Genomic DNA, 27,140 nt, shown 5'->3' on the forward strand with positions numbered 1-27,140 from the left:
AAGATCATCTCTGGCTCTGAATGTCCTCCTTTATCTTCCATCTGCTGACTACTGGCCGAAGACTTGCAGTCAAAACGTTTATATTCGGGGAAATGTACTTCTTTGTCACAAACTGTAGTACTGGATTCTCCCTACAGACCATATTTTAAAGTGTTGTGTTTCTTTTTCTTTTGAGGAGACGTGTCAGATCACATGAATTTCCCCCTGGTGGGATAATAAAGTTTACTTTGACTTTGATTAAAATTGCCAAATTGCATTGAGCTAAATGTTCCCTATGTGAACTTGCAACTGTAAGTGTAGGCTACAGTATTTAGTTTGTATCCTTTCAGATGTGATCAAACATATAAAGTGAGAATAGGCTACCTCTCTGTGATTTGTTCCATTAGGAAATGATTCCCTCACAGCTCACCATCATGTTATCTCCTGCTGCCATCTGGTGTTCACCAAGCTTTTAAACTGGACTTGGATTCCAATGGTGATATAAAGTAAAGTCTTTATCCTGAAACTAAACTGAAGATGGCAAAACTAAAGTCAAGAACAATAAAGCTTGTTTTTAGAAAATAACCCAAATTAGTCTAAATATTATTAGGACTTATTAGGACTTTAAAGACTTATTTACAGAGAAAGATGCCCTGACAGGAAGAAGACGTTTCACACAGAAACGTATTTGTAAATATTATTAAATAAAATCTTAACCAAAGGTCATGTAGACACAAAGGATTAAAATATAGTCCTACATAAATAACAACCAAAAAGAAATAAAAAAAAAAGGTTCCGTTTTGAAATGGCTGCTGAGTTGGCTCCGCCCACAGTTAAGCTCGCGCCGTCTGTCCTCTCTTACGTCCGCAGATAAGATGTAAATACTGCCGGTCCACGGCAGTCAAACCATTCGTTTCTAACGACAACTAGCGTAAAATGAGTGGTCGCGGGAAAGGAGGAAAAGGACTCGGTAAAGGAGGCGCTAAGCGTCACCGTAAAGTTCTCCGTGATAACATCCAGGGCATTACTAAACCCGCCATCCGCCGTCTGGCTCGCCGCGGCGGAGTGAAGCGTATCTCCGGTCTGATCTACGAGGAGACCCGCGACAAATTTCCTGATGTGAACTTTATGTAGTAATCTAATCACTTCACCTAAGTCGTTGTTTGTGCTCATACATTGTTATTAAGTTAGAAATTAAAGCTACATTACAGTAATTACTGAAGTTATTAAGACATTGCAACTCTGCGCTTTGTGATGACTCTTTCATCGTTCAATAACGTCACATTTATTTTTTTTCTCATTATACAGTACCTTGTTTAGTTTATAATTGCCACTTTGTGCAGTAGGTCCTATAGCTAATAACAGTCTGGGAAATTTTGTGTCAAAGCACTAAGTAATGTCTAAATGTCAAACTGACCAGAAACATTTAAGGACAATGGCTGATCGTTAGAGAGCCACACAATACTTAAATGACAATTCCGGCGCAAAATGAACCTAGGGGTTAATGTTTGTGTACCCAGTCGAGCGTTATCTGGGACATGTTTTCATGCTAATCGAATGTGTATTTAGCTTGAAACAAGCTAGCGTAAACCGTGATTAGCTGCTAACGCTACCTTTCGGGGCAGAGGGTAAATCACTTTTATACCACTAACAAGGCTCAAAATAGCACAACACTTCAACGGTAGCATAATGAGGGTCCCTACGTGTAACCGAAGCATTGATAACTTTGTAAGGGTACAGACAGTTTATTAAAAAGATAAATTATGAAGACAGTAGTGTTCATTTTTACATGCGGGCGCCATCTTGGAAAACAGTCCCGATCAGTCGAACGACAAACGGCGTGTAACCAGTAACATAGCTCAAACACAGTCATATCTTGAGTGAACGTGCAATGTGTAGGGATCCAGGATGTGTGTTAATGTAACGTGTAGCGACTGTAGGTGGGGGGTAAAGCGTGTCAGTGAGGATGGGAGTTTTAAAAAAAAAAATGAAATGCAAGCAACAGCAACTTGACTGATCTCTTCTCTGATTGGACGATCATGCTTACGCTCACGCTGGCCAATCACGAAACAGCTAGGTAGATATAATGCCGGTTTAGGCAACGTGATGTACTTCTTTCTCGTACTCGAAGATAAGAAACACGAAAAATGTCTGGAAGAGGAAAAACCGGAGGAAAAGCCAGAGCGAAGGCTAAGACCCGCTCCTCTCGTGCCGGGCTCCAGTTCCCAGTCGGCCGTGTCCACAGGCTGCTCCGCAAAGGAAACTACGCTCAGCGTGTGGGAGCCGGCGCCCCCGTCTACCTGGCGGCTGTGCTGGAGTACCTGACCGCTGAGATCCTGGAGCTGGCTGGAAACGCTGCCCGCGACAACAAGAAGACTCGTATCATCCCCCGTCACCTGCAGCTGGCTGTCCGCAACGACGAGGAGCTCAACAAGCTGCTGGGCGGAGTGACCATCGCTCAGGGCGGCGTGCTGCCTAACATCCAGGCTGTCCTGCTGCCCAAGAAGACCGAGAAGCCCGCCAAGAAGTAAACACCCAGAACCGGCTTTTACCAAACCAACAACGGCTCTTTTAAGAGCCACACACATTTAACTAAAGAGAGAACTCCTTATTTACTGTCTATCGTGAGCGTAATTCATTGTTTTTTCGTGTGTGCGCTGAGTGACGTTTTTATTGCGACATAACTTGTAGATAACGTTTGATAAAATATCTATAAACTTAAAACCTACTTTTCCCCAGTCAAGAAAAAGCCACACACCAAGAGCCCCGTATGTAACGTTTCGTCTCGTTAATTTGAATTTGCATCTTTTAAAGGGGTAAAATTGTCTTCTAGTCACTAAAACCCAAGCCAAGAGATCCTTTTGTGATTACTTTTAAATGCAGTCACCACACTACAAATTACATGTATATTGCTTATGAGCTCATTTAAACAGTATGTAGATATTTCTCCTTGTTAAACCGTTCAGCAGCAGTACCACTTTTGTAACCAGCGGTTCAAACGACAGTATTGGCAAACTATTTATGAAGCTATCCATGATAGGAAATGTTTTTCCTTGTAACGGTAAGCTACTAGGTCTACTTACAGTTTTCTTCCTGAAGCCACCCAGAATAAGCATTGTATGTACACTGTAAGTGTCCGTCTACGCTAAGTTCAGAACTTTAGTATAATTTTTTTATAATAAAGTTGATAATAGTTACAGTATATAACTAATTGTTTCAGGACTGTTGCTCTGTAAGTGTTTGTATGTGGCTCTTAAAAGAGCCGTTTTGTGACTGTAGGCTGGTCTCGGGTCAGTTTAAGCCCTCTCTCCGCGGATGCGGCGGGCCAGCTGGATGTCTTTGGGCATGATGGTGACCCTCTTGGCGTGGATGGCGCACAGGTTGGTGTCCTCGAACAGGCCGACCAGGTAAGCCTCGCTGGCCTCCTGCAGAGCCATGACGGCGGAGCTCTGGAAGCGTAGGTCGGTCTTAAAGTCCTGAGCGATTTCTCGGACCAGGCGCTGGAAGGGCAGCTTGCGGATCAGCAGCTCCGTCGATTTCTGGTAGCGACGGATCTCTCTCAGAGCCACGGTACCGGGCCTGTAACGGTGAGGCTTCTTCACTCCGCCGGTGGCCGGGGCGCTCTTACGGGCAGCCTTGGTGGCCAGCTGCTTCCTGGGGGCTTTGCCTCCGGTAGATTTACGAGCGGTCTGCTTGGTTCTTGCCATTTTAGCTTCTCCGTCTTCTCTGTGCTCACAGTTCAAGAAGGAATACTTCTCGGGGTGAACAGCGGCTTTATAAAGGAACTGCCGGAGCCAGGGCAGCGCTGATTGGTCCAGACCGGGAGACACGCGGGCTGTAGCTGAGTAACTATTGGACAAAGTAAAACTCACACAGCAGCAGGATGATAATGGCTGCTGTCGCATCAATAAAATATACGGGTTGAAACAGTAAAGCTTAGATTATGTCAATATGTTTACTTACTTTCTTCTGCCTTAATTACTTTCATCTGTGGTTTATTTTTCCTGCTATTTGTCGTGATTTAATTGAACACTTGATTAAGATTTCTTGAAGAAAAATGAATTCTCGCACATTTTACTAAGCATTACAAGTAACTTTCAGGTTTAGATTTTATTTAATTTGAGAAATCTGTAGAATTTATAAACTATTACCATGTCAAGTAATCCTTGACAATGTATCATTTTATTGCACATTTCCATGTGTAATCTGGGATGATTATAGTTAATTTCTTTGTAATCTGACTACATTACGCGGATTACATGTAACCCATCCCTGTTTACAACAATATGTCAGAACACAAGTTGTCTAAGTGGACGTTGAAAACGGTTAATAAAATATTTATAGTATTTATATATTTATATTATTTATTGCAGTTATAGTACAGAATGAAATAAAACTCTTCAATTAATTCAGCTATAATTATTTCAAATCCAAACAGAAACATTTAGAGGCAGATTCACTGAGATGTCAATGTTTTGAAGTGGACCAGGTTATAACTGACTCTTTTAATTTCATTTTCCCTATGCTTATTTTTTAAATGTTTTAGCCAGGTCTTCCTTGAAAAACTGTTAAATAGCCTAAAGGTTATACCTCCAAATGAAATAAAGGTCCCATTGAGATCACAAAACCTGATCTACAATCAGAAAATCAAGTATTAAATTGATAAAACATACGGTTGATTATCAATTGTTTTCTCCTTTTGAATATAACAATAATATATTAACTGTGGTTTTAAATGTATGTGGTGCCTGTCTTGGCTCTCTCTTGAAAAACAGGATTCTTAATCGCAATGGGACTGTAATATATTCAAAATCAAAAAGGTGTGCCATAATCTGATTTACAATCAGAAAAAGATACATTGAGTATGAAGTTGATGAAACAGTGTTGCTTGTACATGCTTTTTCTTTTGAATATGGACCTATGCATTAAACTTCATTATCCACACACACTTCATTTGAATATAAATATATTCATAAGTAAATATGTATATTAATGACATAAGGTTTTAGGAAAACATCTTTTTAAATCTGTGGCTAAGATCAGAAGAGGTAGTGTTACTCACTTCTTGTGTGTCAGCGCCATCCTGTGGTGTTCAGAGGACAGAGCACTGAAGGACTAGTGCTGGAAATTATATTCAGATTGGTTTTGTTCTTTGAAAATGCAGCACGTTAATTTTACTGCAAACAAATGACTTTACACCAGCATATTTTATGTAGATCAACGTGTTTTGATAGAATACATAATAGAAAAACAAACAATGGAAAGAGACATGATAACGTTGTAGGAAAACAGCTCTTTGGTGAATGTGTGGTGGCTCTTAAAAGAGCCTTTTGGAGCACTGAGTGCGGATTAAAGAGCCACTTTACTTCTTGGACTTCTTCGCTGCGGCTTTCTTTGCCGGAGCTTTCTTCACAGGGGTCTTCTTCTTAGCGACCTTTTTAGGGGCAGCCTTCTTGGGAGTAGATTTCACTGCTGGCTTTTTGGCAGCTTTCTTCACAGGAGACTTCTTGGCTGCTGGTTTCTTGGCCGCTGGTTTCTTAACGGCGGCTTTCTTGGCTGCAGTCTTCTTCACTGCCGCTTTCTTAGCTGCGGTTTTCTTCTGCGGGGACTTGGCAGCGGGTTTCTTCACTTTAACGGGAGTTTTCTTGGCCGCTTTGGCGGCTTTAGGCTGAGCCTTGGGGAGCTTGAAGGATCCGGAAGCCCCAATCCCTTTATTCTGGACCAGCTTTCCGTCGGTCACCAGCTTCTTCACCGCGGTGTTGATGCGTTTGTTGGCCTTTTCCAGGTCGATGCCTTTGGTGGCCAACGTCTTTTTGATAGCCGGAAGCGAGGTGCCTTTACGGTCCTTGGATTCAGTCACGGCGTCGAGGATGAGCTTCGGGAGGGAGGGTCCGTCACTCTTTGCCCGGGGAGCTGCCTTCTTCTTGGGGGCTTTGGCAGGGGCTTTCGCCGCGGGAACTGCTGGAGCTGCTGGAGCTTCTTCTGCCATGTCTGTGTCTTTCTCTGTCGCGTTACAGTCTACTGTGTGTACCCGCTCAGGCAGGAGGCGGGACTTATAAAGCTCATGAGAACCGTGGAGAGTCAACCCACAGCAGCCCCGCTTCCCTGCTGAAAATGTGGCGACACTTTGTGTTTTCTCTTTCACAATTTGGGGATAAAATTCATAGAAGAGAAACGTTTTAAACCACAATAGTTGTTGTAGCGGTGAGAAAACCTTCTCCCCTTCACACTGAGCTCATGTTTGCCGACGAGGACTCGTTAATTTGATTACAGGAAGCTTCAAACCTTTCGGATACACAGTCATTTTGGACTACTCGCAGCGAGTTTTCCTCACATTTTGTCTTTAAAAATACCTAAAAGTAATGTGTATTAAATGTCACAGTGGTGTTCAAGTAAGCAGAGACACGTGAGGATAGAATTAAAGTGAAATCACTGCATTATTGTGTTTTATTTAGTTTAAATTGGGGAAGTTTTCAGTGGTGGTAAACACACTGGGTGCTGGGTGTGAAGCTAGGCGGTTACCTGACACATGTTTCTCGGCTGGCACTGATCCTTAACATGATGGATTTGACATGATGGGCCTCCAAACACAGGTTAATATTTCTCTCTTCTGCTGTACACAACCCTGACTCTGTGTCTATCACTGCAACCAGAAAAAAGCACAATCATTTCTTTTGAAATGTAGTTAAGTAGTAGAAAGTAGTTTAAAATGGAAATAATCGAGTACAACCTGACCTCAAAATGATCTGAAGTAGCCTACAGTGCTTGAGCACATAAACTATCTGATTAAAAGCATGAAACAACAAGAATAAGTTAAAAAATGGGAAAATAAAAACACCAATTATAAATCAAGAGTGAATATTGTCAAAACTTTCGTCTTATCCAAGCTCCTGTTCTTAGCAAACATCTTTCCTCCATCTCACAAAATGAAAATGAAATTAAATAAACAGTGTGTAAACTTGGTTTGGGGTACAACTAGAGAAGTAACAAAAAGAGAAATCATGTATAAAAGTAAAGAATATGGGGGGTTAGGGGCAGTAGATATGGGTATATTTCTTTTGTTAAAAATGTGTCAGTAGCCATCTCAAGGAATGCTCTCTGGGTCGGTGACCGCTCCAAGTGGAGGAAAAGGAGAGGGAGAGCCAGACAAGGTCCAGAATATAACCTGATTTATGGTGATTTAATGTACGAATATGAAAAACTTCAAATAGACTGGAATGGCCTCCAGAGTAAAATGATTTTCAAAAAAAATTAATGATTATAAATATGGTGGGTATATAAATTATAAACACCTAACACACAACGAAGGAACCCAGTTCCTGACATTTTAAAAAAATAAAAAACTTTCTGAGAGCATTTGTGACGTGAGATGGCTGATGTCCGTAAACTTGCTGTCAGAGCTGTTGTGTCTTGGAGTTGCTATGTAACAACAAAAAAATGTCCAATGATTTACTGCGACGAAGATGAGACACAACAGCATCTCTTAATGGACTGCTACAGAGCAAAAGAAGTCTGGGACAAGTTAAAAGTGTATGGTGTAAAATTTGATCTTTCATATAAATCTGTTATGTACTGTATTATTGATGAGATTCTACCAAAGAAACACAAGGAACAGATACAAATAAGCATATGTATTGTATGCTTCAAGTTGTGGAAAACAAGAAGCTGTATGATTATTCAACAGATTGTTATAAATAGTGATGACGTGTGCAAACAAGTGCTCACTGAGCTAAGGAGAAGAACTCTGGACAAAAAACAGCTCCTTCCTTGGAACACTGACCTTGTGAATTACAGCACTTCATGAAAGACTATGCACTGGACACACCTTACTAAGCTCCATTTGCACATCTTGTTTCATTATTTAGATTTTGTAATTGTATTGTTTATATTTTAATTGTTGACACATAGCCTATTGTATGGCTGTATGGTTTAACAGCAGGTTTACTTGGACACACACCAGTCACAGCTATAGAGTAAAAACTAAATACTAACCTATAAAGTCTACAAGGAGAGATAGTTATTGTAAAAAAAAAGTGGTAGGCTATATTTGTGGAGATTACAAGGGGCTTTTATTCTACATGTAAAGGTATGTCAGCTTTAATGTCAGTTCTGCAATATGTGCCACAGACCGAGGAATTAATTTAATATTAATACATTGAAAATATGTCTGACCCATAGTGAGAAGGCAGGTACATAAACTATAAAACTAACATACAATATAGACAAAAACTCCATACAATGCAAATGAAGGCCTACATTAAGAAAGCATGGAAAACGGATATGAAAATGATACTTTGTAAAAAGAAGCTTTGCTCTCTAAGAAGAAGTGTGTGGCTCTTAAAAGAGCCGTTGGTTTAGTGGATTACAGCAGCGGGATGGTCTACTTGGAGCTGGTGTACTTGGTGACGGCCTTGGTGCCCTCAGACACGGCGTGTTTGGCCAGCTCCCCGGGCAGCAGCAGCCTCACGGCGGTCTGGATCTCCCTGGAAGTGATGGTGGAGCGCTTGTTGTAGTGAGCCAGACGGGAGGCCTCACCGGCGATACGCTCAAAGATGTCGCTCACAAACGAGTTCATGATGCCCATAGCCTTGGAGGAGATGCCGGTGTCGGGGTGGACCTGCTTCAGCACCTTGTACACGTAGATAGCGTAGCTCTCCTTCCTGCTCTTTCTCCTCTTCTTGCCGCCCTTAGCGGCGGTCTTAGTCACGGCTTTCTTGGAGCCCTTCTTGGGCGCTTTGACGGTGGCTTCTGCTGGCATCTCTGCTTCAGATTGGAGTTCCTGAAACGGATAACAATATCCCGTTCCGGACGCCTCCTTTATCTGCACCTGATGCAAATGAGACTGTGCTGTTACTCGCACAGGATTGGCTGAGCTTTGTGACTGAGACTGAGCATGCGCCAACACAAAGTAACAGTCCCAGAGCCGTTAGGAGACATTGAACGGCTCTGAACCGTCCTAAAGCTCATGTTATTTTAGATATCAGACTTGTAACTTGAAAACATAAATGATATTTAATAGTGTGATTCTAATGGCCAAACGATGTATCCATGGAAGTAGATTTTCTGTTTCCAAACCACTACTTGTATAATAGGCTATATCCTAACAAGGAAAACAATCACATTTCTTGATGTGTTTTCTTGTTTACTTTCCCATGGTGTATAAGGTATATAATTTCATTATTTGAAGTTTGTATGCTCTTGTATGTTTGTCAAATGTTCTATTTTCTATATTTACTCTTTTTGTTTACATAAACATGTATAAGACAGTTTTGGTTGGTACACAATAAAGTTATGATATAAATGTACATTTTCTACTTTAGATTTCCCGTTCGTAATGAAGGAGAAATAAAAAACTTGTAACCAAGTTTGTAGTATGTTGTATTTAGGTACTTGTATTTCCATGTTCTGTTACATACACAATTATTCAAATGCTGTAGACCTACTTTTACTGGTTACTTTGCAGATAAACTCCCCCATTACCTCGACCAGTTGCATTAACATTATGGAGGAAGACCGCCATGGATGTGGTGTACACTCTGAAGAGACAGGGCTGCACCCCTGTACGGCTTATTTACTTATAAAGTAGGCTATATTTATATAACTCAAAGAAAGTAAAAAGTAAATTAAACACTTTTCCATGGTGAAGTAATTGTGGATTAGATTAGTGAGAACTATTGGTGTGCGTTACTACAATATTTGGTATGATCCGATACCAAGTAGGCCTAAATACAGGGCCAGTATCGCCGATACCGATACAATACTGATACTTTATAGTAATTAAGGTGGATGCATCATCAAATTGCTAAATCTAAATGTATTTTCATGACCTTTAGTGTTTATGTGATTTTATCTTTAGATTATTAAGTCAAAACCCAGGACAATTTTCATATGCTTGTATAAATTTGTTGTTATCACTGTATCTTACGGCCTTTTTACAAATTATACAACTTGCCGTTGTTTCATTTTTGGTTTCGAAACCCCCGGTCTGCTGTGAAATGTTGAGACAGATTCAACTTTTGGAGAAACCCAACCCAACGTTATATAACCAGCATTTGGACCTTTCAGTCCCGTACAGTAAACAGTATACATTTTACTTTGAAGTGTTCATGAAACGGAGGGGTTTGACCTTCCACAATTTAAGGCAGATATGGACTTGACTCCAGTCAAAGAATCAGGCTCCAGAGGAAGTATGTCTGGTTAACAGAGCTTTATTTTGAGTTGCAGTTGTTGTTTGAGTTGGTGTTTGTGGTCTATAAATACAAGAAGAATATCAATTTAAGCTGCAGTATGGTGCCAATGATAAAGGAGCTATACTAATAATTATGAATGCTATAGGAATCAACATGGTTAGTTACTAACTGAACCAAAAGCAGCAGCTATAAACTTGCAGTGAACAATAATATTAGTTGTAGCTGTTACCAATGTTACAATAGGCTTCAGACATGGAGCATTGAATTGCACAGCTAGCATCAGACGTGAATCACATTAACAGACACTCACACAACATCCTCTTTAAAGTAGCTAGTACATGTGTGTTTTATTTAGGTTTTTTCTACCACAATGGAGGCTCATCGCTGAAGAAAGATGCGTAGGCCTACGTGTTTTCCATAGATTCTGTTGCCTGGTAACTAGACAGCAGCTCTGTTTCAGTTCATATCATTAACAGAATGTCAATTCATATGATTTGTTGCTTTTTCTAAAATGTCAGGAGTAGCATACATACATCACATCATTACAGTATGTAAAAAAAAAACACGTAGCATTTAAAGGGTTAAGGGTCTGAGTGTCTGCATTTGAACTACACAATTCATTAGACTTATTGTTGGCGCTGAGGTTGAACTTCCAAAATCTTGCCAAAATATATTCCTGCATCAACACAGTCAAAATGATCGAAAAGATTAAAAATGAGAAAAGCCAAAAATGTCCCTAGTGATGCACAAGGGTTAAATATATTAAGTGCAGGTGTTAACTGAAAGAAATATTTCTGAAAGAGCTCAAACCTGCGCACATTAGTCAAAGATAAAACATTCTAAATTAAACTTGTCACACGGAGCCCGCGAAAGTGGAACCCAAAGCGCGGCGGTGGGGAGGCAAATGTCTCGAAGCGTGAGCCGCAAATTTCCCATTTACATTGGGGTATAGGCCGAAACGCATCTACCTCGATTATAGCGCCTGCTAAGAAACATTTGGTACAGAGCCTCAAATTGCCATGGTAAACATGAATCTCAAGTTTTGCATTGATAGCACTTACTGTGGCTGAGAAATTGCAATTGCAAATTTTCCCCATTTATATTCACTGAGTTATAAGCCAAAATGCATCTACCTCGATTATAGCGCCTCCTAGGGGCCAATCTTAATTTTTTTGGGTACAGAGCCTTCGGAGTGGCCTGGCAAACAGCAATGCCAAGTTTTACGTTGATAGCATTTGATTTTGCGGAGATATGCTTAAGTTTGAGTTTGGACGCTAGCTACAAAAATTTGTTCTTTTGTAATTTACACAATTTTTAACTGAGCAATATTCTTTTTATAAGTTGTTGTCAGGGAAACATGTGAACACATGGTGAAATGAGGAACATAAGTTAGGGACTGTCTCAAAAGTGCACGCAAATGGCCAAGGGAGCTTTACTGATTTTTGTTAATAGCTGTTTCGTTTTATTGAAAACACTTTTCAAACCAACTTGTGATCTTCTTCAATGCATTTAAAAAAATGTAAATATGCAATAGGGCTCCATGAGCTATTGAATGCCACTTTTTTTTTCAATAGCTCTTGATCTTCAGCTCGTCATCATTGACAATTAAAACCAAAAAATATATCCAGATACAAAAACAACGTAACAACATATCAACAAAAACAGAACACTCAACAAATAAAAGTAAAACAAATTATAAACAGGAGTAAAGTGAACTCATGCTTAAAGGTCCTATGACATGCTGCTTTTTGGATGATTTTATATAGGCCTTAGTGGTCCCCTAATACTGTATCTGAAGTCTCTTTCCCTAAATTCAGCCTTGGTGCAGAATTACAGCCACTAGAGCCAGTTCCACAATGAGCTTTCCTTAGAACGTGCCATTTCTGTGTCTGTAGCTTTAAATGCTATTGAGGAGGAGACGGGGGGGGGCAAGGTGGAGGGTGGGGGTGTGGCCTTGACCAACTGCCACTTTGCTTGTTTAAAAGCCATGATGTCTCTCTCTTTCTCATGGGCGGGCCAAATTCTCTGGGCGGACAAAGCAGAGAAAGGGGAGGTAACCTTGCCCCTTATGATGTCATAAAGGGAAGATTCCAGATAGGTCCATCTGAGCTTTCATTTTCTCAAAGGCAGAGCAGGATACCCAGGGCTCGGTTTACACCTATCGCGATTTCTAGCCACTGGGGGACCATAGGCAGGCTGGGGGAACTCATATTAATGTTAAAAAACTCATAAATGAAATTTGCATGCCATGGGACCTTTAATATATGAGTAAAACTAAATACATGTTCAATCTTGACCTAAAATAAAGCTAAATCGAAATGCAGTTTGGAAACCAAGCTGTGCTTTGTCCGTCATAAACCCCAACTTGAAAGTTGCATCAAACTGGGGAAACTTTTGTAAAAGTTTGGTTCAGTCTTAAGCAGCAGTTTGGTTGATCTGATAAAGACATTACAGTTGTCCAACATTAGTCTGGAATAGACCACTCAACTTTAAACACAAGATTTACATTTCTTACAGTCCTTGACTGTCTGTCTGCCTCTCTTTCACTATCCAGTATAAAACAGTGTCAGTGTTTCTGCACCGTGCTGTACACCATACCCTTCAGGCCTGATGCAGCTGGCTCTTCAGCAATAATGGAGTACATATGGTATGTGTCAAACTGGGAAAAGAAAGAAACCCACTGTAGCATCTGTTAATATATATGGAAAATGTATTTAATATTGCCTCTCACTTCATACTTACATTCTCATTTTGAGGCTCTTGCCTTTTTACTTCCTCAGAACCTGCTAGTGAGACAGACACTCAAAGTAAGATGATTGCAGGGGTTATATATAAAATTATACATTTCTCTGAATTAAAATAAGTATTCAGTCCGGCTGATTGGGTTTAAGGGGCAGTAGATATGGGAATAAGACTGTATATTGCCTTTGTTAAAAAATTTCTCAGCAGCCATCTCCAGGAATGCTCTCTGGGTCGGTGACCGCTCCAAGTGGAGGAAAAGGAGAGGGAGAGCCAGACAAGGTCCAGAATATAACCTCATTTATGGTGATTTAATGTACGAATATGGAAACCTTCAAATAGACTGGAATGGCCTCCCGAGTAAAATGATTTAAAAAAAAAAAAATTATGATTCTAAATATGGTGGGTATATAAATTATAAACAAATAACATACAACAAAGGAACCCAGTTTTTGAACCTTTCTGAGAGCATTCAAGATGTGAGATGGCTGATGTCCGTAAAAAGACTTCCTGTTAGAGCTGTTGTGTCTTGGAGTTGCTATGTAACAACAACAAAAAATGTCCAATGATTTACTGCTACGATGATGAGACTCAACAGCATCTTTTAATGGACTGCTACAGAGCAAAAGAAGTATTACTTAAAAGTGTATGGTGCAAATTTTGACCTTTCATATAAATCTGTCAGGTACTGTATTATAGATGAGATTCTACCAGAGAAACACAAGGAAGGAAGTCATTGGTTGACTAACTAATGAACCTAGTTCTCACCAGTTCTTCTTTTGTTGCAGAGAATTGCAGAAACGAGCAAGATGACGCCCACCGTGACTCCACAACCAGCCACAACTGCTACAAGCTTCCATATCCACCTTTCTGCAACAATAGAAGCCATAAACAAGTCAGTTTTGCTTCTCACAACATTTACACAAAGCAGGAAGCTATGTTCTGTGGATAACTACAGTGTTTTAACCACCAATACCAGTTCACACCAAATATTTAACATGGACATCAAAATGTTGCTACTGATGTTCATAGTAAATTAGGTTCCAAACATTTTATCACTGAATTCAAATTGAGGACATGTTGAGAATTAAAATAACTGAAAATGTATTACTTCCTTGTAGCACGGTGGTAATTCTTCCACTACAGCAATGTGCAGTGTGTCTACTGAAGATGACAGAGTAACCATTTTCAACTTTTCAAATATAAAAGCTTAGCTATTTGTTTACCTTTTGCACAAATAGGATCACATCTAATATTTAACCCTCAATTTCTAATGTGATTTGGGTGTGCAATATCCACAACTCAAGCTAACTATGAAAGATACATACTACCAGATAGTATGTTACTGTAATATGTTTTATATGTTTTAGTGTCAGACGTATTAACACGAGTTACACAGCAACAAACATCAACAGAAAAGCATGTTTGCATTATGATGCAAAAATAAGAGTTTACCTGTTATTTCATCACCAGATTCTGGAGTCACAGGAGTCATACTAGTATCTGTTTCTTGAAGGCACAAAACATAGTAACATCACACATATATATTTTCTCCCTTACAAATGTGAAGTTATTAAGCAGCACATTTTCTTGTGCTGCTTAATAACTTTACTTGAACAATGTGGGCTAACATCTGTACTAGAAAGGCTAACTTCACATATCCATAAAAACTGCATACAGCATCTATCACACACTATCTGAGTAACCAATCAGCAACCATGTCTTCAATATGCACTTTGACTGAGATTCAGGATAATCACTTTTTGTTAGGCTTTTGTATTAACATATTCAGTGTTTCACATGTCAATATTACATAGAGTGTATGTACAAACACTTAGTAAATAGTGTGTGCGGATTGTTGAAAAATTGAATAATTACCTGCTGCTGGTTTCACTGATGTTGGGAAAGTAGAGATAAAACTACCAGTGTTACTTGATGTACCAACAGTCCTCCCTGGTGAATCAACAAAGTACATTTCAAAAGTCATAATACTATAAAATACATATGATTTGTGATTAATCAAAGTCACACTTAATATATCTGATCTTTGGTGGACCTGATGTTCGTTTTGTAGGCGTTACAGGAGTGGAAGCACCCAGGGGTAAAAAAATCAGCTCTGGACTTTGAGACCCAGACCAGCCCACCACAATCGGCCGGACCCCACCTGTCCTTGCACTCCCCTTCAACACATGTAAACAGGGTCCAAAATTAGCACCATCCACCAGCCAAATGCTGGTAAAATATGCAAGTGGCTGGTAGATTTGCTTAACTCACCAGCCAAAATTAAGTTACATTTTAACATTCACTAGTATTTGGCTGGTGGACACAAAATTAATCTGTTAATCTGTTAAATCTGGCGAGGTCGGTGACTCGAGTTTGTTCGGTGTGTCCCGTGCCGTCGTCCGTCGGAGGAGCCATCGGCCTTCATTTGGACCAACCTGACATGTTCAGTCAGAGACAGGGCAGTCGGGGCTCACCCGGAAATGGCGAGCGGATCCGCTCAAAATCTGACGAAAATCTTTTAAACGGACCTTTGTCGATCTGAAATGAAGACAGATTCAGCAACTGCATGGCCTATTTCTCGCTTAAAATGTTTTCAGAAACACGTTTCGGTTAACTATTTTAGTACAATATGAGATTGTATTTTGAACAAGCCGCCACGACAGTCTGGCTGTGAATTTCCGGAGAAAAAAAACCCACGTGGCGCGTTCGTCCTATCAGCTGCCGGTTTTCATTTTTTGGGAAACAATACAGAGAAGCGCCGCCTGCTGCTATGGAGACGTATTACGCTTCGCGCATGCTGAAGTCGGCGTCGCCTCAGTGTGTTTTGAGGCATTTTTTTGGACCTTGGGGACCCGACTGATCAGTTCGACTGCCTTTTCTGCCGACGGTCGGCCGTCTGGTGGGTGTGTAAACTCTCTAATAGAGCTCAACAGTCCCGCTCCTCCTCCGAGAGACCTTGGGTTCCGGAAGTAAATTTCCCATTCATTTCTCCCATTGACGTCTGGAAAAGTCCGTATATAAAGAGTTTTAGACCATGCATTAGGCTAACCAGCTACGACGTGACTCATATGCATACAACATATCATTTCGAGTGAAAAAAGGAACAGAAAATCCAAAAAAAGTCAAAGGTACAAGACTGTGTACATATTTTCATTATCGAGCAAAGGAACTACTCTTCCCATAAAGCACCGCGCACCACTGAATAAAGGAAGCTAACGTTAGTTTAGCTAACAGCTAATTCGACTAACCGCTAGCTAAGACAGCATGTAATAACTTTAAAAGACCCTCAAAATAAAACCTGAAAATAACCGTTAAAATATATAACAGCCGTTACGTCAGCTGTAGCCTGCTTTTCCCAGTGTTTAGTTTGAGTTAACGTTATTTTAGACTGAATCAAGCTGTCAGCTAGCGGTTAGCCAAATTAGCTGTTAGCTAAACTAACGTTAGCTTCCCGGTGGAGGCTAACGGCAGAAGCGTGGAACAGATCGTGATTTGTGCAGTATCGTAAATCCTCGTAAAACAGGATTATCATCTTGCGCATGCGCATGACGGATCGTGCAGGCAGCACAGATCGGGTACCGACAGCTCCCCCTCCTCACCAGCATGAGTTCCACCAATCAGAGGCATCACTGTGGGATTGTAGGATTGTTCAGGATTGTGGGTAATGAAGTACTTATCCAAGACATCGCGAATAAAAGACATTTATCTCAAAACAAGGTTGGTGCCCCATGAACTTTTGGCATCTGTATGAGCATATACAATCGCTTAGTCATGTTGTAGATGGTTTTGAGTCTACCATTGACGGTTACGATTTTATGGCTTATACTCCAATTGTCAATGGACAAATTGCATTGTATTTTTACTTCCGGAACCAGCTGTGGGCGGGACTGTTGAGCTCTAATACAGCTACTTAGCTGAGTGGTAAGTAAGAGAGTATGATAATGTACTCACTAATTCAAAAAGGCTGCCTGGCTCCTGATGGCAAGATGGCTAAAGGTTGAGGGTGGAGCATGGCTGTCTTGTATTGTAAACAAGTGACAAGTCTGTATATTAAGCTAAAGCTGCATTTTGTACACAGTATGCGTTTGTGTTATTGTGGAATGTGGATAAATCAGAAAGCTATAGTACTATATTTGCAAGTGCCTTAGCTTGCTAATACATAACTAACATTACCTTACCAACAGCTAACAAGTCCTCTCTGGTAGACAAAGGGTGTAAAATAATTGTTTGACATGTTAAAAATCACTACCGGCACTTTGAGGAGTTACTTTTGCTGCCGATGGGGGCGGGACTTAAATGCTCTCACTCTCTCTACGGTAGGTGATCTCTCTCCTCTCTGTGGGTCGGTCAGTGAAAGAACAAGGATGTGAATTGCCAGTGCTCACATGAAAGAAAAACAAGTGGGCCAATCATGCAGTCTCTCTTCTCTCTATGGGCCGATCGATTTTGTATAATACACCTGTTTGAAGTTTCACTGTGTAGATGGTTGAGCAGAATATGTGGACAGTGTGAGTCAATGTTTAATAAATCCACAGCTAATGCTAGTTGCTAGCTAAGTGTGTGTGTGGCAAGCTAGCTCAATCCAGCATTTCTGTTATTTATGTTAAACAGGAACATGGAGCTGGCTAAGTAACTAGCACTTACTGCCAAGTTGTTCTTCTAAACTGATTGTCTGATATTCTCTTTTGTTTTCCCAAAAAGCTCAATAAATGAGGAGGGTTTTGCTTGTCTCAACCACCATTTGGACTCCTGTTTTCTCTGTCCCTGCCACGTGCCCTGGTATATCCAACATCCTAAATAAACACAACGCAGAGTCAGACTTTGCTGGGGCTTGCTGCCTGACAGGGTTACATTGAGAATAAAAATAACTGAAAATGTATTACTTCCTGGTAGCACTGTGCACTGGTAATTCTTCTACTACAGCAATGTGCAGTGTGTCTACTGAAGATGACAGAGTCACCATTTTCAACTTTTCAACTATAAAATCTTAGCTATTTCTTAACTGTTCGCACAAATGACATCACATCTAATAATCAACCCCCAAATTCTGTGCAAGGGTGTGCAATATCCACAACTCAAGCTAATGAAAGATACTACCAGTATGTTACTGTAATATGTTTTATGTTTTTTATGTTTAGTGTCAGACGTATTAACACTTGAACATGAGTACACAGCAACAAACATCAACAGAAAAGCATGTTTGCATTTTGATGCAAAAATAAGAGTTCACCTGTTATTTCATCACCAGATTCTGGAGTCATAGGAGTCATAGTAATATCTGTTTCTTGAAGGCACAAAACATAGTAACATCACACAAATATATTTTCTCCCTTACAGTTAGTTATATTTTATTTCTGTGTCATGCCAAACATTTTGGCCCATCCCACATGGGATTACGAGACACCACAAATGTACTTATTTAGCAAACATCTTCCTGTCGCGTATACAACTCATTCGGAGAAATACATGAATACAAATATATATATATACACACACACACACACACACACACACACACACACACATTTCATACAAACAACAAATCCTCATCTACAGTTCATCTCGATAAAAAGCTTTTTTCCTCTTCTCCCAAGCTTTCTCAAGACAGCTGTGAAGATATTAAGCAGCACATGTTCATGTGCTGCTTAACAACTTTATTTTACTTGAACAATGTGGGCTAACATCTGCATTAGAAAGGCTAACTTCACATATCCATAAAAAACTGCATACAGCATCTATCACACACTATCTGAGTAACCAATCAGCAACCATGCCTTCAATATGCACTTTGACTGAGATTCAGGATAATCACTTTTTGTATTAACATATTCAGTGTTTCACATGTTAATATTACATATAGTGTATGTACAAACACTTAGTAAAGGGTGTGTGTGGATTGTTGAAAAATTGAATAATTACCTGCTGCTGGTTTCACTGATGTTGGGAAAGTAGAGATAAAACTACCAGTGTTACTTGATGTACTAACAGTCCTCCCTGGTGAATCAACAAAGTACATTTCAAAAGTCATAATACTATAAAATACATATGATTTGTGATTAATCAAAGTCACACTTAATATATCTTGATCTGATCTTTGGTGGACCTGATGTTCGTTACAGGAGTGGAAGCACCCAGGGCTGGACTGGGGTAAAAAATCAGCTCTGGACTTTTGAGACTCAGACCAGCCCACCACAATCGGCCGGACCCCACCTGTCCTTACACTCCCCTTCAACACATGAAAGCAGGGTCCAAAATTAGCACCATCCACCAGCCAAATGCTGGTAAAATATGCAAGTGGCTGGTAGATTTGCTTAACTCACCAGCCAAAATTAAGTACAATTTTAACATTCACTAATATTTGGCTGGTGGACAAAAAGTTAATTTTGAACCTCTGTTTCAACCTCTGATGTGAATGGCCAGTGTCCACATGAAAGACACACAAGTGGGCCAATCATGTGATCTCTCTTCTCTCTATGGGCTGATTAAAAAAAAAAAAAAAAACTTGTGCGGCCTATTCAGCCCACACAAATAGACCGGCCCACCGGAAATCTCCCGGTACTCCTGCTGGCCAACCCATGCCTGGAAGCAGCTGACCTACCCATACAACATAGACAGAAGTTGGAAACAAAGGACCAAGCAGGCAATACCATTGGGGCTTCCAATAAGAGCCTCGGAAGATAAGAGACCATCGGCCTAGGAAAAGGACTGACCTCTCTCTCTGCTCTACCATACAGTCCAATACAAATATTCTGACATCAAAATAGTGTTCATGAAATTAACAAAAAGCATTTCTGTATTACTTGTATCATCGCCCACAGATGGCATTTTGATGGTAAATGTTTTGGTTTGTAACTTCTAAAAACATATTCACACCTGGATCATTACAACTCTCCACGTTTCTTGTGCTGACACTGCATCGAGATATAATAACAGCCACTCACTGTGTATGGTGATGGACGACGTGTCACTGTGTGGAGATGGATAACTTTTCTCTCCAACCTTTACAGTGTAGAAACACGTCACTTGAACCACAGCGGGTGAACTCTCATGGGCCATCTTCAGCAGCTCAGTTCCTGTCAGGGTCTGCAGACATGAGAGCTCTTTGACATTTCGTCCACTTAGAGTGAAGAAATAACACGGAGACATAGAAACAGATGAAGGAGTCTGACAGTTCAGGGTGACTGAGTCGGTCTCGTTGATCACCGTTGGATTCACTGTCAGTATAGATGGAAGAAGAGCTGAAAATGAAGCATGCGTTTGATTAAATAAAAGAAAAATGCATTTATTCAAAATAATTCTAATAATACATTTCTAATAGCAGATGATGTCCATTAAAAAGCTTCTATTATTTATTTTGAAGACTCAAACCCCATGTTAAAAGCTACTTTGTTGTTTGTGCTCAAACTGTAGCAAGACATGATGATATTAGTAGTAGTGTTCATTCACTTCGAACGATGATGGAGGATGGATCACTGTCAGGAGATTGAGACACGTGAAGGTAAAAGCACGTTACTTGAACCTCAGCAGGTGAACTCTGATGGGCCATCTTCAGCAGCTCAGTTCCTGTCAGCGTCTGCAGACAAGGGAACCTTTTGCCAGGTTGTCCTCTTACCATTTGAAAATAACACTCAGACAAAGTAAGATGTGATGGAGTCTGACAGTTCAGTGTGACTGTTTCTGTCTGTGTGATCACCGCTGGATTCGCTGTCAGGATAGGTGGAAGAAGAAGAGCTGGAAAGTAAACAAAGGTTTAGAGGTAAAGTGTTATATCACATACATAATAGTTGCAGTAAGATAAGATTTCTAATGGGCAACTGTGACTTATTGCACGGTATAGAAAATACAAAAAGAAAAAAGTACTGCACAGTAGTGTTAATTTCGTCAGACGAGACGAGACTAAATATGTTCGTCAACGACCTTTTCTTTAGATGACGAGACTGCGCCAATGTCCAAAAATGCTGACTAAGACTAAATTAACATGCATTATTGTTGATGAAAGAAGACGAGACTAAAAAAAACTAAGATAAAATCTTTCTTCATTTTCGTCTACAATCGTCTCTACTTTTTCATCATGAGATAGAATATTCAGCTGTTAGTAGGGTTGGGTACCAAGACCCGGTTATTTAGTGGCACTTCCTCTCCGGGAACCATCACCTTATCGTGGTGGAGAGGTTTGTGTGTCCCTATGAACCTGAGGGCTGTGTTGTCTGGAGCTTTGTGGGCAGCAGACGCTGGCTCTGGGGACGTGGAACGTCACCTCTCTGTGGGGGAAGGAGCCGGAACTTGTGCGGGAGGTGGAGCGCTACCAGTTGGATCTGGTGGGGCTTACCTCTACGCACAGTCTCGGTTCTGGAACCATACTCCTGGATAGGGGTTGGACTCTTTTCTTCTCCGGAGTTGCCCAGGGTGTGAGGCGCCGGGCGGGTGTGGGGATACTCACAAGTCCCCGGCTGAGCGCCGCTACGTTGGAGTTTACCCCGGTGGACGAGAGGGTCGCCTCCCTACGCCTGCGGGTTGTGGGGGGGAAAACTCTGACTGTTGTTTGTGCGTATGCACCAAACAAGAGTTCGGAGTATTCGGCCTTCTTGGAGACCTTGAATGGAGTCCTGTATGGGGCTCCAGTGGGGGACTCGATAGTTCTGCTGGGGGACTTCTACGCGCACATGGGCAATGATGGAGACACATGGAGAGGCGTGATTGGGAGGAACGGCCTCCCTGATCTAAACCAGAGTGGTTGTTTGTTGTTGGACTTCTGTGCTAGTCATGGATTGTCTATAACGAACACCATGTTCGAACATAGGGATGCTCATAAGTGTACTTGGTACCAGAGCACCCTAGGCCAAAGGTCAATGATCGATTTTATAATCGTTTCATCTGATCTGAGGCCGTATGTTTTGGACACTCGGGTGAAGAGAGGGGCAGAGCTGTCAACTGATCAACATCTGGTGGTGAGTTGGGTCAGAGGGTGGGGGAAGACTCTGGACAGACCTGGTAAACCCAAACGGGTAGTGCGGGTGAATTGGGAATGTCTGGAGGAGGCCCCTGTCCGACAGACTTTCAACTCACACCTCCGGCGGAGCTTTTCGTGCATCCCTGTGGAGGCTGGGGGCATTGAACCCGAGTGGACAATGTTCAAAGTTTCCATTGCTGAAGCTGCGGCGGGGAGCTGTGGTCTTAGGGTCTTAGATGCCTCAAGGGGCGGTAACCCACGAACACCGTGGTGGACACCGGTGGTCAGGGAAGCCGTCCGACTGAAGAAGGAGTCTTTCCGGGATATGTTATCCCAGAGGACTCTGGAGGCAGTTGCAAGATACCGAAGGGCCCGAAGGGCTGCAGCCTCTGCCGTGAAAGAGGCAAAGCAGCGGGTGTGGGAAAAGTTCGGAGAAGACATGGAGAAGGACTTTCGGTCGGCACCAAGGTGCTTCTGGAAAACCGTTCGCCACCTCAGGAGGGGGAAGCGGGGAACCATCCAAGCTGTGTACAGTAAGGATGGGACGCTGTTGACCTCAACTGAGGAGGTAATAGGGCGGTGGAAGGAGCACTTTGAGGAACTTCTAAATCCGACTAATACGCCATCTATGGTAGAGGCAGAGCTGGAGGATGATGGGGGATTGTCGTCAATTTCCCTGGTGGAAGTTGCTGAGGTAGTTAAACAACTCCACAGTGGCAAAGCCCCAGGGATTGATGAGATCCGTCCAGAAATGCTTAAAGCTCTGGGTGTGGAGGGGTTGTCTTGGTTGACACGCCTCTTCAACATTGCGTGGAAGTCGGGGACGGTGCCTAAGGAGTGGCAGACCGGGGTGGTGGTTCCCCTTTTCAAAAAGGGGGACCAGAGGGTGTATGCCAATTACAGGGGTATCACACTTCTCAGCCTCCCTGGTAAAGTCTACTCCAAGGTGCTGGAAAGGAGGGTTCGGTCGATAGTCGAACCTCAGGTTGAAGAGGAACAATGCGGATTCCGTCCTGGTCGTGGAACAACGGACCAGATCTTTACTCTTGCAAGGATCCTGGAGGGAGCCTGGGAGTATGCCCAACCGGTCTACATGTGCTTTGTGGATCTGGAGAAGGCGTATGACCAGGTCCCCCGGGAGATACTGTGGGAGGTACTGCGGGAGTATGGGGTGAGGGGGTCCCTTCTCAGGGCCATCCAATCTCTGTACGACCAAAGCGAGAGCTGTGTCCGGGTTCTCGGCAGTAAGTCGGACTCGTTTCAGGTGAGGGTTGGCCTCCGCCAGGGCTGCGCTTTGTCACCAATCCTGTTTGTAGTATTTATGGACAGGATATCGAGGCGTAGTCGGGGTGGAGAGGGGTTGCAGTTTGGTGAGCTGGGGATCTCATCGCTGCTTTTTGCGGATGATGTGGTCCTGATGGCATCATCGGCCTATGACCTCCAACACTCACTGGATCGGTTCGCAGCCGAGTGTGAAGCGGCTGGGATGAGGATCAGCACCTCTAAATCGGAGGCCATGGTTCTCAGCAGGAAACCGATGGAGTGCCTTCTCCAGGTAGGGAATGAGTCCTTACCCCAAGTGAAGGAGTTCAAGTACCTTGGGGTCTTGTTCGCGAGTGAGGGGACAATGGAGCGGGAGATTGGTCGGAGAATCAGCGCAGCGGGTACGGTATTACATTCAATTTATCGCACCGTTGTGACGAAAAGAGAGCTGAGCCAGAAGGCAAAGCTCTCAATCTACCGGTCAGTTTTCGTTCCCACCCTCACCTATGGTCATGAAGGCTGGGTCATGACCGAAAGAACAAGATCCAGGGTACAAGCGGCCGAAATGGGTTTCCTCAGGAGGGTGGCTGGCATCTCCCTTAGAGATAGGGTGAGAAGCTCAGTCATCCGTGAGGAGCTCGGAGTAGAGCCGCTGCTCCTTCGCGTCGAAAGGAGCCAGTTGAGGTGGTTTGGGCATCTGGTAAGGATGCCCCCTGGGCGCCTCCCTAGGGAGGTGTTCCAGGCACGTCCAGCTGGGAGGAGGCCTCGGGGAAGACCCAGGACTAGGTGGAAGGATTATATCTCCAACCTGGCCTGGGAACGCCTCGGGATCCCCCAGTCGGAGCTGGTTAATGTGGCTCGGGAAAGGGAAGTTTGGGGTCCCCTGCTGGAGCTGCTACCCCCGCGACCCGATACCGGATAAGCGGACGAAGATGGATGGATGGATGGAATTTACTGGTTAAATAAGGAAGAGGCTCGATATTTATATAACTTTATGTAATTTATTTTTATATAACTATTTGACTGAAATGGTTATCAAAAATAATCTCAGAAATAATTTATTTAAAAAAAGACTAAAATGTTTTGACTAAAACTTGACTAAGATATATTGAGTTCTCTTTTGACTAAAACTAGACTAAAATTACGAGACTAAAACTTGACTAACAAAAAAAGATATGTGAATGACTAAATATGACTAAAACTAACAAGGACATTTGGCACAACATTACGACTAAATTAAAAATAGGTGACAAAATTAAAACTACTGCACAGGCAAATTGTCAAATTAGAAGAGACTGACCTTGTGCTTTCATCTCAGAAAAGGAATCTGTTGGAGAAAAGAAAACATGTTAACAAGTGAAACAGATGTAATGGTAAAATAAATAAAAAAGTTTAATTAAACATGCTGCTACCAATACATAACGGCTTGACTTTACATATTAATCTGGCTCTTGCAAATCAAATGGACCTGTATTGGTGTGTATCTGCCTACATTTACAATGAAAGAAACTAACAAGAACTTACACATGAGGATGACTAACAGCAGGTGTCCAGCCATGATGATGCTGAACAATGTCAATGTCCAAGAAGACTACACTTGTATGTCTGACTACGTGGACTTTGGCATACTGAAAGTGTCATTTTGCAGAACATGTTCTCAGGAAAACCACAGCAAGCATCAGAAATAAATCACACTGAAAGACAGACCACAGAAACAGGCAACCATAAGAGGAACAAAATAAATAAAATATATATATGTTGAGGTTGCAAACTCACAGAATGCATACATAATAAGTAGTTTTAGTGCTGACATGTATATTTTTGTATATGTATATAAACATCTTTCTACACCCATCACACAAACCTGATATAATACCATGACATCTAACAGCTGACCTTTCTGCCATCCTTACACAAATGAACTCTGCATTACCTCCACTCACATCGTATCACACTTTCATGCTCACAGCATCATGCATGCAAAATACCTTTATTCTGACTTTGCACAATTGCTAATAATCAAAAGCTATTTTTTAACCTCCATGCAACAATTTGGTTTCTTTTGCATTGCAGCCACACAGTGCTGCTTCTGTAGACTCTTGGTCTTGTTTCACTGCTGTTTTTCTGTCATTCACTAGACAATCAGGTTCCAGTAGCTTGCAAAGTATGCACTTTCCATTGTGACCGTTGATCCTTCCCAACAAGGGTGTAGGTTTAGTTTCAACATCGGATACATTATAACCAGGGGGATCCTCCCCCATGATACTTTGAGTGTCAAATACTTCCATTTTCTGCATTCTGGTAAATGTTTTGCAACAATTTGTGTTTTTTTCTGCATCGATTCATGGTGGGGTTTATTTACGTTAAGGCAATTATTATTATAATTAATTAGGGGTCCAAGCCCGGCGGGGCTGGGATCACGGCAATGCCATGCAACGCGGATCCCAGTACCAGCGAAATCACATCTCCATTTTTTCACGCTGTCTTTTCACGCTGTTATTTATTTGTTATTCAGGGTTCTCATGTGTCATCATCACTGATCACTGGTTGGTAGCATGTGTGTGGTGCCACGTATGAACCAACAGACACACTACGCCATCACTCCTCATTTCCTTTCTGTTCATCCACCTCTTCTTTTGAGATTGGGTCCTACAAAGATAAGTGAAATAAAATGATTTGGTTTGTTTGGATCGGCCACCAAACAGGTCAGGAACAGGTCACGATAGAAAGTCAGGACTGCAGAGAAAACCATTGGTGCCAACCTGCCGTCCATTCAGGCAACCCAATTTATACAATAAATACACAAGGTAACGAGGGTAAAACGAGGGACAGGTGACATGAGGACTGAAGAACAGGTGGAACACACCAGGGATCCGTTTCAGAAAGCAGGTTTAGTGAAAACTCTGAGTTTGTTAACCCTGAGATGAGGGAAGCGTTATCGTTTTTCTTTCCAGTCTATCAGTTATGTAGCCTACATAACCTTATCCGTCCTCATCACTCACCCATCGTGGACATGCTCTACATCCCAGCAGATTATTTGTGTCGCATTACATTTTTTGCAAATGGCAGTTTTCTTTACAACATTGGTGATATGGAGAATATTAGTAAAGCCATCAGAAGAGTGTGACTCACTCTGAAACGTGTTTTAAACATTTTTGTAGTGTTCCCTGGACACAAACCAGTAAGAGACATTAAAAAGAAGTTCCACAGTATTGCAGGTGAATGATGTAAACCCTTTAAAATAAAAGATTATGAATTATAATTCTGTTAATGATGGTGCTGCAGCCTGAATGGGATTAGTAGGCCTAGGACTTTTTCGCCCGCAGTATTGCACCTAAATGAAATAGATTATAGGTTCAATACCATTTCACCAGTAATATTATACTTATGATTAAATATGATATACACTATATTGGAATATGTGCATTTACTCTAGCAGCAATTTTCTCCCACGCAAATTCTCTCTCTTTTGCAGCAGCCGCTGTGTTGCTTTTTTAACGAAATACATGTTCAAACTCGCTGTATGTGCGCATGAGTATTTCCGCCGACCTGTTTGTTTGTGGTTGTTACCATGGTGAATCGTAGTATCATGGCTCCATTCATGCTGCCTTTTTATTGTGGTGGTGCACGCATGTGAACCTACTCTGAGTTGATTGAACCAACTCATATCAGCTTTTCTGGAACCGAAAACTCAGAGTTTCCCATCTCAGGGTAAATCAACTCAGAGATCAGGGTTAGACTCAGAGTTTGTTAAACCTCCTTCCTGAAACGGGCCCCTGGTCTGATCTACGAGGAGACCCGCGGTGTGCTGAAGGTGTTCCTGGAGAACGTGATCCGTGATGCCATCACCTACACCGAGCACGCCAAGAGGAAGACGGTGACCGCCATGGATGTGGTGTACGCTCTGAAGAGACAGACCCTGTACGGCTTCGGAGGCTAAACAACAACAATCACAACCACAACGGCTCTTTTAAGAGCCACACACTACTTCTAAAGACACACTTCTGTATGTCCTA

General features: G+C 41.8%; 6 protein-coding genes across 7 annotated transcripts; 2 read left to right on the plus strand and 4 right to left on the minus strand.

Moving 5' to 3' along the window:
* The first annotated feature begins 797 nt into the window (after positions 1–797).
* Positions 798–27,064, plus strand: LOC116034578 (histone H4 type VIII-like). Its single transcript, XM_031277284.2, has 2 exons — positions 798–1,060; positions 26,904–27,064. The coding sequence occupies exons 1-2, from the start codon at positions 916–918 to the stop codon at positions 27,062–27,064; spliced, it is 306 nt and encodes a 101-aa protein (XP_031133144.2). The 5' UTR covers positions 798–915.
* Positions 1,972–2,562, plus strand: LOC116034574 (histone H2A-like). The gene has a single exon (XM_031277281.2). It carries the CDS (start codon positions 2,127–2,129, stop codon positions 2,508–2,510), a length of 384 nt encoding a protein of 127 aa, XP_031133141.1. The 5' UTR covers positions 1,972–2,126; the 3' UTR covers positions 2,511–2,562.
* On the minus strand, positions 3,226–3,706 carry LOC116034568 (histone H3). Its single transcript, XM_031277276.2, has one exon. It carries the CDS (start codon positions 3,684–3,686, stop codon positions 3,276–3,278), a length of 411 nt encoding a protein of 136 aa, XP_031133136.2. The 5' UTR covers positions 3,687–3,706; the 3' UTR covers positions 3,226–3,275.
* On the minus strand, positions 4,483–5,989 carry LOC116034566 (histone H1-like). Its single transcript, XM_031277274.2, has one exon. It carries the CDS (start codon positions 5,966–5,968, stop codon positions 5,342–5,344), a length of 627 nt encoding a protein of 208 aa, XP_031133134.1. The 5' UTR covers positions 5,969–5,989; the 3' UTR covers positions 4,483–5,341.
* Positions 8,309–8,857, minus strand: LOC116034575 (histone H2B-like). Its single transcript, XM_036001988.1, has one exon. The coding sequence runs from the start codon at positions 8,735–8,737 to the stop codon at positions 8,360–8,362; it is 378 nt and encodes a 125-aa protein (XP_035857881.1). The 5' UTR covers positions 8,738–8,857; the 3' UTR covers positions 8,309–8,359.
* Positions 12,436–20,632, minus strand: LOC116034565. 2 transcript variants are annotated; one of them, XM_031277267.2, is made up of 9 exons: positions 20,358–20,632; positions 19,853–20,149; positions 18,831–18,905; positions 18,142–18,189; positions 14,787–14,861; positions 14,364–14,417; positions 13,677–13,778; positions 12,912–12,955; positions 12,436–12,828 (listed from the first exon to the last, which is right to left on the minus strand). In XM_031277267.2, exons 1-9 carry the CDS (start codon positions 20,524–20,526, stop codon positions 12,736–12,738), a joined length of 957 nt encoding a protein of 318 aa, XP_031133127.1. In that variant the 5' UTR covers positions 20,527–20,632; the 3' UTR covers positions 12,436–12,735. The 2 variants fall into 2 exon arrangements, with proteins under 2 accessions (XP_031133127.1, XP_031133129.1); XM_031277269.2 differs by lacking the exon at positions 14,364–14,417.
* Positions 27,065–27,140: the final 76 nt, after the last annotated feature.

Source organism: Sander lucioperca, chromosome 6 (assembly GCF_008315115.2).
Source record: "Sander lucioperca isolate FBNREF2018 chromosome 6, SLUC_FBN_1.2, whole genome shotgun sequence".
Lineage (NCBI taxonomy): Eukaryota > Metazoa > Chordata > Actinopteri > Perciformes > Percidae > Sander > Sander lucioperca.